The sequence below is a fragment of the Takifugu rubripes genome, chromosome 19 (genome assembly GCF_901000725.2).
Source record: "Takifugu rubripes chromosome 19, fTakRub1.2, whole genome shotgun sequence".
NCBI lineage: Eukaryota > Metazoa > Chordata > Actinopteri > Tetraodontiformes > Tetraodontidae > Takifugu > Takifugu rubripes.
This window is the reverse complement of record NC_042303.1, coordinates 15,439,337-15,454,842: the sequence shown is the minus strand read 5'-3', so window position 1 is coordinate 15,454,842 and position 15,506 is coordinate 15,439,337. Positions and strand designations below refer to the sequence as shown.

The window sequence follows — 15,506 nt, the reverse complement described above, 5'->3', positions numbered from 1 at the left end:
CTGGTTACTTAGCAAATTGCGTTATTATCAATAACGCTTCTTACACATAAGTACACATTTTCATACATTAACAACAAATCAGGTACAAAATTTATGGTTTGAAAAAACTCTGATACGATATTGATTGTCAAGGAGATATTTAGATACCCAGTTCACTGAAGATTATATTATATTATATTATATTATATTATATTATATTATATTATATTATATTATATTATATTATATTATATTATATTATATTATATTATAGCGGCACTAGGGTGTCTAAAATCCCTCCGCTTGACGGACTGGGTGGGAGCCGCTGCACCCTCCTCCACGCTTTGTGTCCTGCCGCTGACCGTACCAGTTCCGAGCATCTGCTGCCTCCTGCGCTCCAGCTCCTGTTTTAATGTGTGAGAGCTGCACGCTGGGATCTCTTCCCGATGCTTTCAACCTAATGTGACACTGGTTCGACTGAAACAGCGGCTGAAGCAATGGGGACGTTTTCGCTGGTGTTGGGGATTTTACAATATGCGGGACTTTATGTTCAACTTAACGCGGCTGTGAACGTCGGAGAGGCGGATAATCACATCTCTGGACACGGTGAGGGGGTCTGATTCTGTGTTCTCTCTGTTGGTTGCCTGCAAATGCAAGCTCCAGAAATTGTAATTTATACTCTTAAATAATGGGTGGGGTTCTTTGATCGTTTGTGAGGATTAGTTTTTGGTTAAATCTTCATTAGAATAATGATGGTTTCAAGCGTTTTTTATTATAAAGTTACAAAAAGTTACATGCAACATTGTGTTTAGCTTAAATATGTCACTTATGAACCGTAAATCAGAGGACAGATCATTTTATTTGACTATTTTATGAAACTTTTTCAATTATTATTAAAATGAACAGCGAGATGGAAAAGACAGGCAGACAGACAAGTTCTGGACTGACAGAAAAACAGCAATAGAGCCACCATGCAGTCAGGTAAGATGAGTATTGAACCCTGAGCGTGTGGTTCACATATCCTCACAATAGCTGCAGCTGTTCCAATTAAGAGGATGCAAGAATTTAATCCAAAGTTCCATCACAATTATTCACATAAGGAGACATTTTGTACAAAATATGGAAAAACTGGAGTTGGTAAGACCCCAAAAAACCTAGAGTCACCTGGAAAAAGCCGGTCTTGATTAACACCTCTAGATACCTGGACCTATAGGTATCAGGAAGGTTGCAGGCAGGTTGTGGGTTCAATCCCAGCTAGGGCCTTCATATCATTTTGGAGTCAGAAACATGGGCATTAGGTGGATTTTAGACTCTATTTTGCCCCCAGCGTGTGTGTGTGTGTGTGTGTGTGTGTGTGTGTGTGTGTGTGTGTGTGTGACCTGTCCAGCCTGTTTATTCCTGAGCCTGTCTGGTGGTTAACAGGCAGTGAAGCAGAAAATGGACGGATGCAGAATTCATGGATGCTGCCCATTTTTCACCTTTTGATGTAAAATCCTTCCCATTTTTCTCCCCCATAAATTGAAGCCGGGCGAGTAAAACGCACGAAATGTTTTACCTTGAGTTTATATTCAGTTTGAGCATCGTTGGCGCCCTGTCTGCTAACAGCCTCTCCCGCCGCTGCTTTCCCAAATTGAATTGATCGATAACTTGTGGCCTCAAGAGCCTTTCTGGTGGCAACTTTGCTGTAGCTGGAAAACACTGAGCGAGGCAGCAGTTTCCAATCAATGGGCCGCCGTCGGATAGTTAGAGAAGCAATTAGTAGCATTTATCCCAAAGAGGCGTAATTGAAACTGGCTAATTGTTGCGTTGCAGCTCTGTTGTTTACTCTCTGCTGCAGGTGATGATGATGAGGGCCCCATGGGGCTTCATCAACAGCTGCGCGAGCGGTGGTGGCGTCGGCGTTCTTTAGCAACACACAGCGTGCCCTCTTCAGATCTGTGGGGATGTCTTCTGTCAGTCCTCTTCCTGGTGTCCCCATAATGAGGACAGCCAGACCAGACAGTTTGCGTTGGCTCTCAGTTTAATGGAGCTCTGACGGGGGGGGGGGGGGGGGGGGGGACCAGATGGATGGATGGATGGTGCTGTCGCCATGGAAGCAGCTGGAGGAGGCCCAGCAGGGTATGTTTCAGAGGTTGTGGAACCAGTGGGGAACATTTAAATATGAGGTGCAGCTGCTCCCCCTGGTGGTGCAGTTCCAGTTGTATTTCCCCCTCAGATCCAGGGTCCCAACCGTTGTTCTGCTAATTTATCTCCGAATCAACAAGAAATGCTTGTAATTATCAGTCCGGCTGCATCTTTGTTGGCAGCTCCGTCGTGATAAAGTGTCGTCACCGACCGGAACAAGCTGGAGAAATAACCTCTGGGTCGTGGTTCCCCGGGGCCATGAAAATTCAGCCTGCATCCGGCCGGGCGCCGTTCTTATTTCATTATTTTAGCATCCCCTTATTTCCCAGAAGAGGCTCCTCTCTGTTGATTCTGAAACAAATTTGTTCTTTCAAAATTGCCCATTTTGCTTCGGCGTTATTGCGTTCCCGCTCCATCTCCGGGGCCTGCGCTGACGTCTCCTAGCAACGCAAATAAGTCTGATCAATTATTAATGTCGGCAAATCTGACTCGTTTTTTGCACATTTTCCCGCCGAGAATGCGGTTATGAGATTAATAATAAAACTGATGTAATCTTGCGCACTAAATCAGGTTTTTTCCCTTCATGTGTCCTTGTTTGCGTGCAGGATTAAATCTTTTCCAGGTAAAGATTAATGTCTGCCGCAGGTGTCTTTATTACCGCAGCAGCTTTTATTTTTCCTGCTCTTCCCTTTGGGTTTTCCCTGATTATTACAGTTGTTCATCACTTTAGTGAACCCCCCCCCCCCCAGGGATTCTGCTCTGCTCAGGTATTTACCGTTGCCTTGGCGTTCAGCTGCGTTCTGATGTCTCAGCGTTTGCTGTTTCTATTTTTTTCCTTCTCATTTGTGCCACTCTCAGCGGATGACCTGGATTTATCCGTGAAGGAGAGATGTTCTAAACCCGCCAGCCTCTCCAGGACCCACAGCAGAAAGATCGCTGCTCAGTCCAGCTTTATTCACAGCCCAGGACCTGTCTGGGTGCTTCGCAGGAGCCCGGAGAGCCTGCGCGGATCAACAATGGCAGGAAAACCTGGCTTTTAACAGGGAGAAACCACAAGCAGGACCTGACTCTCTTGTAGGGAAGGAAAAGGACCCATCATACCTGCGATTACAGGCTGCTACAGCGCTGTTAACTTGTGCTAAAGATGTCAGTCTGTATTGTGACCTTTCACCTCTGCACTGCTCGATGCTAGAGTCCTTTAGGAGGTTCTAGGTCGTGTTTCTCGCAGCAACCTTGATGCCGTCTTTCCGTCCAGTGAATGTGAGCACAGTCTTCAGGGCTGACATGCTAGCCTCTTGGCTAGTTTTGTTATTTTGCATTTAAGGTGTTGCAGGAACTCTGGTGATGACTGTTGTCCCATTTACCTCAGTAATCATCACATTCGTGGATTTCATCATGTCAAATATGTCCTGGTGTCTGATTGGTGTGTAGAAGTCGGCTTTTGTCTGTGCCGACCGAGGGCAGATGCAGTGCCTGGAGTCTGCCTTCCTGGTATCGTTAGCGCTGCACACTTTTGGAAACTGTTCTGCATGAGTGGGGCGGTAAATGTAGCAGCCAGAACGCAAACGCGAGGACAAATCTCCAGAATTTCAGCCGGCAGCACAGAAGCGCTGCAGCGTTTGAGCTCTCGGGCTTCACATTCCAGCTCTTTGTATTCCTCCTTTTCAAAATAAAACACGTTTTCCAAAACGATTTCCCCAAACGTCCCTCGGGTCAGCTGAGAAACCCTCCGATCTCGCCGCATTTTCTACAGGCATTTCCACATCTACAGTGATTCAATTCTCGCCCGGCTCAGAGCCGAACGGATGGAAGGCAGCTCCACGCTGGCTTCTCACTCATGCTAATGAGCGATTCCGTGCTTCTCAAACAGCTCGTGGCCCCAACAGAGGGCCGACCGATGGATATTCCTCTGAGCCGGAATTCACTGAAGAAGCTATTTAACAGCGCGCCCTAATGTGTTTCTTATAGTTAAGCCTTCCATCTTCTTGCTTTTTCTCTTATGTTTTCTCCCCTTTTTCATTTTTAATGAGTCGTTGGTGGACGGAGAGCCGCTTCTCCGTCTTCCCGTGGCCCCCTTTCTGTTACACTTCTAAAAATATGGTTAAAATGCCGCAGAGGACCTTTTTAAAAATGCATGTTCCGTACTTACATTTTTAAACCGGCCCCCTTCACACCTCTTATTTAGTCAGAATCTATAGTTGGCAACGGCAGGGTCGGGCCAACGCTGCCGGCCTGACTGTTACAGATGAGACAGGCCGTCCCAGTGGAAGTCAATATTCACAACAGCAACGTTTCCTATTATCTCTGCTGCAGCCGGGTCGGCTTTTGTGTTGATTTAGCATTTTAGTCGGGTTATGGGATTGATTTCTGGTGACTGAGCTGTGATTAAAGATGGCAAAGGGTCCGCCGAGCAGGCCCGACAGGAGCCTGAGGGGGGAGACAGCATTCAGGTCTCACAGGACGACTGCAGGAAAACGGAGGAAGACTTTTTCCAGACAAAAGAGGCGCAGCAGAGGTTAAAAGCTGCTTGTGCACACGGCAAATTGTCTTGTCGGCTGCATGTGTCTCGACGGCCTAAATTAGATTTAACACTGTTTAGAGCATCAAGAAGGAATAATCTTGGCAAAATTGAATATTTTAAGGGCTGAACCATCATTATTGAGGACTGAAGGGTTTAATTAGACAGAGAATGCTGAGTTTGACCTGATTAGCCCTGTTTACTGGGCTGTGCTGTTCTCCTTTCATTTAAATTAGAAGCTAGCACGGCTGATCGGCCGGGTCGCATTATTAAAGTCGTGCTTGGAAATCATAATTTCTGCTAAATTATTAAAGTGATCGCAAACTAAAAGTTGAACTAAATATTGTAGCATGCTGGGTTTTAGTTGCCTTTAAAGCTAAAGTTTGTGACACAAACAGATAAAGAGTGAAGTCTTCTTGGTCTGAAGTGTCGTCTGCTTCCTGATTTATTCCAGTTTGTAGCACAAAGATCCATGATGGCTCGCTGCGGTTCTAGCCTCATATTCCCTCTTTGGTTCTGATCTCTCGGACGGACCCCCCCCCCTTCTGCCCTCTCTCCATCCCAGCATCACATCCTCTTCCTGACAAATGAGGCCAGCGCCCGGCGTCCAGTCGCGCTGCATCAAGGGCACCGTCCTGGGGGCCCGGTCAGGAAATGACTCCCGAGCTCAGTGTTCTTCCTTACATCCTCCCGTCTATTACTGCCTCGGTTTCGGACCGGAGGTAACTCACAGATTACTGTCTGCGCTCACCAGGTCCCAACACCCTCCTGGCAGGATTATTAAGCATCCTGGAGAGTCTTTGTTCTTTTCCCCCCTTTGATTTCATTAACCGCAGCCACAGAAACAGATCAAATGAGTAATTTCCACCTGAACTGCAGCCATAATCACATCTAAAGCAGCACTTCCGAACTCACCTGGTGAAGCTCTTCTTTGCCTCTTTAGACGTTTTGGTTGAATCTTAATTAGAGACGCTGTCGTCCCTGAAACGCCCTCTAACGCCTCTTTTTTCTGTCTCCTCTTCCAGCTCTCTTTACAGAGGTGCCACACGACATCACAACGCAAAGCGGCGAGGACGTGGAGATGGCGTGTTCGTTCCGCGGGGCGGGCTCCCCCTCCTCCCTGGAGATCCAGTGGTGGTACATCAAGGCCCATCAGGACTGGCAGCAGGAGCCTCCACAGATGACTAATAATGTAAGCCATCAGGGAAAACAGCTGGGAGTTCAACCGGCAGCACACACGCGCGGAAAGTTCACTGGAATAAACAGGAAAAAGTTCAAACTGAGCCTTAGTTTGACATTCTAATATTATAATGAACATTTAACAGCATCTCGGCATCCGTTTTTTGGGGGCTTATTGGTGATTTTGACCATGAATTCTTGTTGAAGTCCCCTTTTTATACTCAATCCCTTTTCGGTGGTTCGTTTTCAACCTTCGATAATTTGATCGGAGCTACTTGGACCGAATCGGAAGCGTTCTGCACTTATCAGAACTGCAGTATTATCCAAGGCAGAGCGGCCGCGGCTGCAGAAATGAAAAGGATAATTGCTGATTAGCATTTGCCTGCACTGGAGGAACAGGTTGCCTCGCTTCCATCATGTGGGAACCCGAGCTCCCCTGTTGTGCCTGTAGGAGCTATAATTGGCACAGAGAGAGGAACTAACTTTGAAAAACTCTGTCTGCTCCATGCATAATTCACCAGTACGCCTGAAAGAATACCCCCGCGCCTCAGCGCACACCTTCGGCGTTCTCCTGCTCAGAGGAGTGCGTGCTCGGTGCTGTGCACGGACACACACACGCACCTGTAAGCATGCACAAACAACACAAGACTCAGAGAGACGCCGGCGAAAACCTTTTATCCACCCGCACGCTGTGCTGTGGCGTCATGATCAGCAAATGCTGCCTCTTCAGTGGCGTTTCCTCTAATGTCGCTAACGCATGTTTGCTGTCTGCAGATGGTCGTGCCGCAGGGGGAAACGTCCAGAGATGCCACCAAAATTAGCGTGAGTGTTATCGTTGATGTGTGACGGGCAGAGAGGTGGGCTAAAAAGCTTAGAGCCAAGCTAATGGCATCATTTATTCATCCATCAACCTTTGTATTACTATGGCAACTGCAGGGAGAAAACCATATTGATATAATACATTTGATTTTTTTTTATCAGTCATTTAGTAGAACCAGCCACAGACTGATAAAAATGTTGCAGCTCTGATCAACTGTAGAAAAAAAAAAAGTCCTTCGCTGCAGCCATGACTTTTGATTTTGGTTTGATTCAAGAATGTAGGGTAGGATAAGTTACATTTTATAACTTCACCCTGTATTTGTTCATTGTTCTAATCCCTGTTTGGTGCTGGAAACAGGAAGCAGTTCGTAGGTGTAATATAAAGAAACAGAAAATGTGTTTGTTTCGTATTTCCATGAAGTCCATGTGATAGTTACTGAACAATAGTGTGTAATACCGAGGTCAGTTGGCGCCGCCTCGTGGTGAGAAAACAAATTGCAACTATAAAATAACATTTCGACTTTGACGCATTCTTCTTATTTAGAGCTTTGAACGGTAATTTAATAGTTTTAATTGAAACCTATAGGTGAAACTTTGTCACTTCCTGGGCACTGTAATGTAGGTTGACCTGTGTCAGGTGTACTATCTTATTTGTAGCTTAAAATAGGTCCCACTCACTAGACCTTATATTTATAATTATTACTTATACTACTTATTACTGTTATATTGTTAACAATAATTCATTAAACTTTTTCAGGTGGTAAAAGTGGCCGGGGGCAATATCTCACACAAGCTCCGCCTCTCCAATGTCAAGCCATCGGACGAGGGCACGTATGAGTGTCGGGTCATCGACTTCACCGGCTCTGTGGCGCAGCACCACCGGGTCCGCGCTCACCTCCAGGTGGAGCCTGACAGCATTCAGGGTTCAGACGGGGTCAAACAGCGGGATGCAGAGCTCCGGTCATGGGGGAACCTTCAGGCGGGCCGTCACCAGGCAGAAGGCAGGGGACTGATGAGATCCGCCGGCAGCACCTCTGACTGTACTGACAGCTGTGCGCTGTAGAGTTCACCACGTTTCTCTGAGGAACGGTCGCCATCAGCACGCACGTCACGGAGGCCTCAGATCCACCTGGACCCTACGTTTGTCCTCGCTATTACTGTCTGGGTTCCAGTGCTGTGGCGGGCCTGTATATGGCATGATTGTATCACCACTACATGCTGATGTGTTTTTGTTGGCTTCATGTGCTCCCCCCCCACCCGGTCGCATTAATTTATGTTATGTTGATGCTTTTCCGTGACATCAGTCTTAGTTTCATTCGATAATCCTGCTGAAACAGAGCTGTGAAAAGAAATAAATCATTCAAAATATATCATGAATGCCTTTTTTTTCTCTTTGGTTTATTTGCTGTTCTGGTCATGATTCAAATAACAAAGTAGATGTAAACCTTTACTGTGTCTAGTTCATTTAATGATGTCCATTGTAACTGTTGTTGCATCTTGTTCTCATGTTTGCTCTGTGCTATTTAACCAAACGACATTAGCAGCACTGTGGTCTATTTATACTCTGGTATTCATCATTTCTGAGTCTTTTATTGAGCTGAATCTGAATCATGTTCTTTGTCTGTTCAAAGTGCTGCCTTTGGTATCTGTTTTATTAAACATGTTTATTTGAAATGATGTTGCTGTATTTATTTGTCATCCTCCAATAGTTGATCTGATTTTACTGCTGCCTGTGGCCAGAAGGGGGCAGCACTTCTACTGGAACCGAGCAACGTGCGCGCATTAACACATGGTTAAAGTATGTGCTGCGGCGTTTCATCAGCAATTAAGCTTTGCAAGTATCAATTAAAACAACTTGATGATGCACGTTCACAGTATGTGTTTCAGTGGTAATCTGTTAGAAGATGATCCAATGTGTAAAACATTTTGTGCCAGCAGGTGTTGAACCATAAAACGCAGCAGGAGATCGTCTTCTACTCCAAAAGCATTTTAATGGTAGTGGAAGCCCAAGATCTCGTACATTATCGTGAAAAAATAGACAGTCCTACTGTATGCAACACTTAAAACTAATGTGTAGTATTTAGTTTAATAGCATTAAAATAAAATTCTCCAGTCACTCAAAGTTCTGGACAGGAAATACCGCGTCTATTCTCGATCCTCGCCACTGGGGGGCGGTAGATATGAATGTCACACACTCAGGAGTTCACTTTTAAAATTTCATTTCCCAATAATGACATTTCGGAAGCCTTTAATGTGACACAACTTGTTGCTGTCAAAGTCGACCACCAACTTCCTCATCCCGGAGTGGGTCGGAGTGAAGTAGATTTTCACTTTGGCGTCTTCCCCAGGAGCCACACAGGAGTCCAGCCTGTGGGGTAAACAAGCAAATATGACATCTCTGTGCATGCACAGACAATAAATCACAGCCAACAACGCAGCTCTGACTGTGGCAAACAAGAACCCTTTCATTATCCCTAACCTTAACCAAACAGGGCTCATGCATCACTTGTGCAAACAACAATCCGACTTGGCAAACCTCTGTGAGATGACGTGTCCCCCGGTGAGGTTGGCCCCCTCGATGCTGAAGCAACAGTCCTGCAGGGGCTCTGGCAGGGGGTTCTGCAGGGTGATCTCTGCGGCCAGCCTCCGGTTCTGCTTGGGTTCACCCAGGATCTGCAGAACACAGACGACACTTGAGGAACCGTTCATGGAGCCGTTTTAGGGATGTCTGCTGTCTCTTCGCCTTTGTACATACTCTGACTTTGATTTCAGGGTCCGTCAGGACGATATTTCTGACTGCCAGCACCGGTTCTCTAGTGCTGTAGTCGAACAACAGAGCCGCCAGGCGGATTAAGCTGTCGTCGGTGAGCTGGCCACCGTACTTGGAGTAGTTCAGCCTTAAAGGAACTTTCCTCTCTAGATGAACACACACGAGATGCTGGTTGTTTGATAACAGATGAACTAAAAAGTTCGGATCATCGGACGCTCCGCCCACCTCCACCAGGCGCCAGCTCCACATTGAGCAGGTCTTTGAATCCGCAGTTGCCTCCCACGTAGCCGCTGTACGACACCGCGCAAGACCCAAACACCAGGCGGCACTTCTTCTCGCTGTGCGTGTTGTTGGTGACCACGGCGAACACGTCGAAATCGCAGCCCTTCCTCGCGTCTGTTCCCACCTTGATGGTGATGTGGAGGCCCTGGTTTTGCTGCTGCTGGAGCAGCTTGTTCCGGTGGTTGGCCTTCTCGAAAACCTCGCGCTCTTCGTCGGAGCCTGAAAGCAGAGATTATTAAAACGTAGCTTCCAGACATCGAGCGGGCGGCATCGCGGTCTACCTTCGGGGTACTTGTAGAGGTTAGTGATGTCCTCCCTGACGTCGCTGCCCACGCTCTTTGTGCTGATCTTCTGGCCCACGAACGTGGTGGTGTTGACCCTGGATGTGCTGCCGTCCTTCTTCTGCATCACGGTGTTCACGTCGGCGTTGACCTCGGCGAAGACAAACGGGGCATCGTATTTAAGGAGGAGCTCCCCCTCCTTGATGGCCTTCACAGGGACGGGACCGCAGCAGTACACACCTGACGTGGGTCAGCGATCAGGTCAGGACGCCTCCTTCAGTCTGAATGAGCTCAAGAGGGTGTTGGTGTGGTGTGTTTGTTACCGTCGCTCTTTTCCTGAGGCGTTGGGTCACTGGCCTGCCAGCCATTAAACCCCGATTTCAGATCAGGTCTGGTCATCCAGCTCTCCACCCAGCAGTGATAATTCCTACACAAACACAATCAACTGTCTCTTTCGACGCACCTCTTAACCCACGGGCGCTCTACTGAAATCGGACCTCATACCAGATCATTTCTCTGGACTGAACCAGGTCCCCGTTTTCGTTGATGTAGCGTTCGATCACCAGGTTGTTGTTTGTGTCGTGGGCCGATGCAAAGTTGGTGATGACTCTGCAGGGAATGCCGAGAGCTCTGGAAACTAACAGGAGGTGCAAACAGCCTTCAGCGGGAGCAGACGGCATGCCTCTCCACCAATGAGGTCACATGACCGTCCTACCTGTGCAGGCCACCGCAGCAAACACCCAGCACTGCCCGTAACGAACGGGCTGACATGCTTGTGTGTCCCAGTTGCGCAGGATTTCCACGCTGCCCCTCCAGAACATGGGACTGATGCCTCCCTCGTAGCCGTCCGTCCACTTCCCCAACAACACTCCTTTATCGTCATTACAGTTAATCTGAGATGGGCAAAGAAAGTGGTCCAGAACGTCTCAAATCAACAAATCCAGAGAGTTTTCTTGAGAAACCCGGGTATAACGTACCATGGCGCTAAGCACTCTGGTCACATAGATGGGATTTCTCCTTCCTGAGCAGTCTTTGCCAGGGTTTCTCAGGTACTTAGGATTCATGTCCAGTGTCCTCAAACAGATGTCCAGGATTCCACTTTCAAACTGTGACAAAAGAGACACCGTTGATTAGCAGTTTACCCGCTCTGGTGTCATTTCAGAGGTTTGAGTGTCCTAGTCTGACCCATTTCAACAGACATCTAATGGGCTCAACCAAACGATGATCCACTGATACTAGGAAAAGAACCGTATCAAAGGTTGAAAAAAACTGCTTTGCTGACAGAGAATTCAATCAATATATTTCCCTTGACACCCTTTTAGCGTGTTTGCAGTCACATAAAACACCATAAATGTTGTGAAAATTTGACATTTTCCTGTTCCCAGAACCAGTGCAATGACCCGGGTCTGGCACAGAACTGGCCTACTTCTATGATACCTGGCCAAAGTTCCAGGGCAGAGGTATGGGGTATTTGTAGGTTCCTCGGAATATGATCCCATCCTGAGATAACACGTATTCCTCCAAACTCCGCTCATTGTCCATGTAAACCGCATCTCCTGTTGCCAAGATAAACCACAGGTCATTCCTAACAGGTAGCCTAATCAAACAGTTGCTGGACCGGCCTGGGGGGAGGGATTATATCTGTCTTTTTTATGTATGACAGATTATTATGTAATTACGAACAGGTATTAGCTTAGCATAAACGAGCCAAAAACTGCAGAAAAGATTCACCTCATTAATCATATGATATATCCATCACTCGCAACGTCATGGTGACTTCAGCTGCCCAATAATAATTTGTCAACAGGGGTAAAAATAGCTCTTATTGTAAACCCACCCTGGAATTTAGTCGTCAGAGAGCTTTGTGATGGGAAACATGTGCCAGTGTGACATGAGTGACATGGAATGTGTTTACGCACCTGGACACCAGGGGTTAAAGAGCAGGATGAACTCAATCCTCGCCGACTGCCCCAGGCTCAGGCTGTATCGGCCTATAGGCGCATCGGGGGCAGAGCAGATGGACAGGGCCAACGTGTCCCCGGGGGGGCTGGTGATGGCGGCGCTCCAGCAGGAAGTGTTCACATCAGCAGTCAGGCCAAAGGCAGCCTTGGTGCCGTACTGCTCCGAGGGTTGGGGGCCTGCGTGGGACAGGGAAGAACTGATATTGACTACATACTGGTGAAGCCTTCTGGGGGAATGGAAAGACTGGTTTCCCCAAATTTAGCCCAATTATCTCTGGAATGTCATGCCAAACATGGACAGCCCCTCACTGTGACCTCCACATAGGATCTTTCTAGTGACATTAAAATCATTGTGGACCTGCTCAGCCCAGAAAATGAACCCTCGGGCAGGTCTTATCTCTCACGCTACATGTTTTCCTGTTGGAAAGCAGCACTTCCTGTTGAAGCAACCAGCTGTAACAGCGGCCTTATCTTGCATTGCAAGTTAATTCAGATCTCATTGGAGAAATGTTAGCCTCTGTTGAAGCTGCCAACAACAATATATATTTAAGGCAGATATCAGAAAAATAAGGGAGGTGGGGGGGACATGCCTCATTTAAGCCAGACAGAACAGAGAGGAAATCGCTTCTGTTTCCTTTCAGCAACATTCCCGCAACCTTCCCCCAAAGGAGGTTTCCCCGCAGGTTTTCCCTCTCATCTTTAAAATCACAAAAGGCAGCAGAGAAAAAACTGTCATCTTGTCGTCAGGACCTGTTTTCAAGCAAATTCAAACCGCCGCACCAGAATTCCCGAAGCTCCCAAATTCTAAGATGCGAAGGAGGAGCACCTGTTTCTGCAACGCAGTCCAGAGCGCTGACCCCCGGCTGGTAGGAGCCGGAACGAAGGTACAGTCTGATGGAGAACTGTTGACCTCTCCTCACAATCAGGCGGTCTATGCCGTTGAGATCCGTGCGGTGTTCCACGTTGTTGTACTCGCACTCCAGGTCCAATCGATCAATATCCAGAGCTGCACAGAGAGAGAGAGAGAGACAGAGAGAGTGAGTTCACATACTATGGGGATGTTATTTAATGATTAGAGCAGATTCGGAGCATCAAAGGGGACAGGGGGTGGTTGGGGCTGCAAAGGAGCTGACAGGACTGGTGACCCGACTGTATTTAACGTTCATTTATGCTTTTCAGATCAACTGATTTTCAAAAATAACATGTTTAATTATTGAGTTGGCGAGCAGCCACACGTGTTTCTGCTGTTTTAATGTGCCTGTTTATTCCAGAAGACTTCAAAGCTGATGCCAATCATGCTGCATATTAATGATGCGTTGCTGCATTCGTGAGAAAACATTGGAACTAGATCACTTGGTCGGCTCACAAAACAGGATATAATAAGCCCAAATATTTGCAATGCATTCACAGCTCTGGAACTTTGAAATAAACCAACTGGAGGAAATCATTTATGGTCAGACTCTTTTACCAAGAGTTGAGCACAGGACCGAGGCAGAAGGAATTCCACCCTGCAACTTCCTGTTTGGTCCTGGTAAATGCCATTTTCACAGACCTGCAGGAGGCTGACCTCCCTCCATACACCAGGCCGCGGCGTCGGACTAGAACAAACACAGGCCGGGCTGCGGCGGCGGCGAGTGATGAAAACAAGTTTTTCTAAATGAGTGCAGGAAACCTCCTGATACGCCTCCTGTTTGAGCACAGCTGGGAAACACATTCAGAGGAGTTTGCCAGTCTTACAGAGCTTTGATCCCGGTTAATTGCTTAGCCGCTGTTTTAACAGGTTACCACACGAAGAAGTCACGTCTAACCTTTGTCTAAGAAATGTAGATGATGCACAATCCAGTAAAAAACTGAGCCTCAGCTTGTAAAACCATCAGTGAGTATAATAACACGCGAGGGCCAAGCGCTCCAGAAGAATGCATTAATGGTCAGTGATGTCATCCTTTATGTCGCAATTTGAGAGGGTTTCTGCGGCTGCACAACTGGCATCCAAGATCTTAGAGATTTTCCCGTAACAATGATTGATGAGGAAATGTACGTGCATGTCAGTGGCCTGGCCCTTTCCACCTTCACAGACAGCACAAGTCCTTCCTGACAGAGACCTGGGTGTTGCACAAGAATAACATATGGATGTGTCATCAGGATGTGAGCAAGTTCAGTAAACACCAGTGGAAACCTGGGAAAATAGGTTCAAATAGTTAAATAGTTCACAGCCGCGCCTTACAGACACTTCTAGTTTTCTAGCACCCGCTTTGCAAGGGTGTAAGGAACAAGCAAACAGCAGGCCGCTGATTCATCGTGTTTGAGCTTCACACATCAGTGCTGGTGTCTGTTTAAGCGCAGATGAGCTGGTTCCTCAAACACGAGGAACCAGAGGAAATGGCACAAGTGGGTTGTCTGTGGTCCTGGACTCAGCGCTCCTGTCTCTTCTATATGTGCTGCAGTAGATGCAGAATGGTGCATGTGCGTGTGTGTGTGTGTGTGTGTGTGTGTGTGTGTGTGTGTGTGGAGGCAAAGATAGCAGCAGTTAATTCCAACGAGTCCCCAGCTGCTCTCGGCGGCCGTTTAACACGATTAACTCCGAGCAACACAAACATGAGTGAAGCAGTTTTGAGGAGCGGCGTTTCCAGATCTCTGACCTGTTGACACGGGTTCGAGCTGCGTGAGGATCTGATCATCCTGGCAGGTTCAGGAAAGGCTCAGGAGTAAAAATGTCCCTTTGCTTTAACTGTTTTGAAAAAAATCTCAACTAAAGGAGTTGAGCGCATGATAACGGAGATTTCTGAAATCATTCACAGCGACATTTAAACTGCAGCCCGGCCGGATCCATTCTGGCTTCCTCAGAAAGTTCAGTTGTTTGAAATCACGAAGGCGTCAGAACTCACCTTCGCTCATGACTGCTGCAGTGTTCTCTCACACGTTTCTGCGACTCTCCAGCTCAGGCGGACGAGGTTATTGTGTCACTCCTCGCCGTTATCTCAGCTATTTGTAGCCCTCCCCTCGTCCAGTCGGGCTGATTGGGGGGAGGGGGCGTGACTGGACCCTCCCCCAGAGCAAGACGCACGCCTTTTTCCTGCCAACGCTGGAGGGAATCACAGAAGGCTGGAAGCTGTCAAGAAAGATGGACGATTGGACGCTTTTGACCCAGCTTAACCTGTCATCGAAGTCAAACCCACCAAGATTTTACCCATCATGCACCAGCATTCACCTGACGAGAGCACAGTTAAATATATAGATGGCTGGGAATGAAGCATAAAGACAATAAATTAGAGCAAAAATAAAACCCGTTGTGGGAAAATATGGCAAAACTAAAGGCTATTATTTATTCAAGCAGAGTGGAGCTATAATGTGATGGTTTGTCCCCCCTCAGCCAAATTACTGTTAACAAAGTCCAGACTCTGGCAGTCATCAACAAAGTGGTTCCAGAAGTTTGTTCAAAACCGCTCAGTGGGACGTTGATCCAGCTCCTCCGGCCTGTGGCATCAATCTCAGCAACATCATTTAGGGTAGAGTTGAAAAAGTGACAAAAGGGAATTTAAAAAAGACTGTAAAATGACGTCGCCTTATGAAAAGATAAGGCTTCGGATTATAAA

At 47.2% G+C, this 15,506-nt stretch overlaps 2 protein-coding genes across 2 annotated transcripts; one reads left to right on the top strand and one right to left on the bottom strand.

Moving 5' to 3' along the window:
• The first annotated feature begins 324 nt into the window (after positions 1-324).
• LOC101063824 (V-set and transmembrane domain-containing protein 2-like protein) lies at positions 325-8,152 on the top strand. Its single transcript, XM_003973648.3, has 4 exons — positions 325-585; positions 5,647-5,813; positions 6,575-6,622; positions 7,377-8,152. The coding sequence occupies exons 1-4, from the start codon at positions 477-479 to the stop codon at positions 7,680-7,682; spliced, it is 630 nt and encodes a 209-aa protein (XP_003973697.1). The 5' UTR covers positions 325-476; the 3' UTR covers positions 7,683-8,152.
• A 435-nt stretch (positions 8,153-8,587) lies between these two features.
• Positions 8,588-14,921, bottom strand: tgm2b (transglutaminase 2b). The gene is made up of 13 exons (XM_003973649.3): positions 14,799-14,921; positions 12,740-12,919; positions 11,872-12,090; positions 11,390-11,508; positions 10,930-11,058; positions 10,668-10,845; positions 10,457-10,589; positions 10,276-10,379; positions 9,953-10,192; positions 9,615-9,890; positions 9,375-9,535; positions 9,156-9,292; positions 8,588-8,987 (listed from the first exon to the last, which is right to left on the bottom strand). The coding sequence occupies exons 1-13, from the start codon at positions 14,806-14,808 to the stop codon at positions 8,837-8,839; spliced, it is 2,037 nt and encodes a 678-aa protein (XP_003973698.2). The 5' UTR covers positions 14,809-14,921; the 3' UTR covers positions 8,588-8,836.
• Between the last annotated feature and the right edge of the window lie 585 nt (positions 14,922-15,506).

Bases quoted from the DNA above. Each gene is read 5' to 3' on its own strand.
- LOC101063824 (XM_003973648.3), top strand. From the start codon at position 477: ATGGGGACGTTTTCGCTGGTGTTGGGGATTTTACAATATGCGGGACTT. The intron at 586-5,646 runs GTGAGGGGGTCT...CTCCTCTTCCAG, and splicing joins TAATCACATCTCTGGACACG to CTCTCTTTACAGAGGTGCCA. The intron at 5,814-6,574 runs GTAAGCCATCAG...TGCTGTCTGCAG, and splicing joins CTCCACAGATGACTAATAAT to ATGGTCGTGCCGCAGGGGGA.
- tgm2b (XM_003973649.3), bottom strand. The intron at 10,380-10,456 runs GTATGAGGTCCG...GTGTTTGTGTAG, and splicing joins CAGTCCAGAGAAATGATCTG to GAATTATCACTGCTGGGTGG. The intron at 9,536-9,614 runs GTGGGCGGAGCG...GTGTTCATCTAG, and splicing joins GGAGCTGGCGCCTGGTGGAG to AGAGGAAAGTTCCTTTAAGG.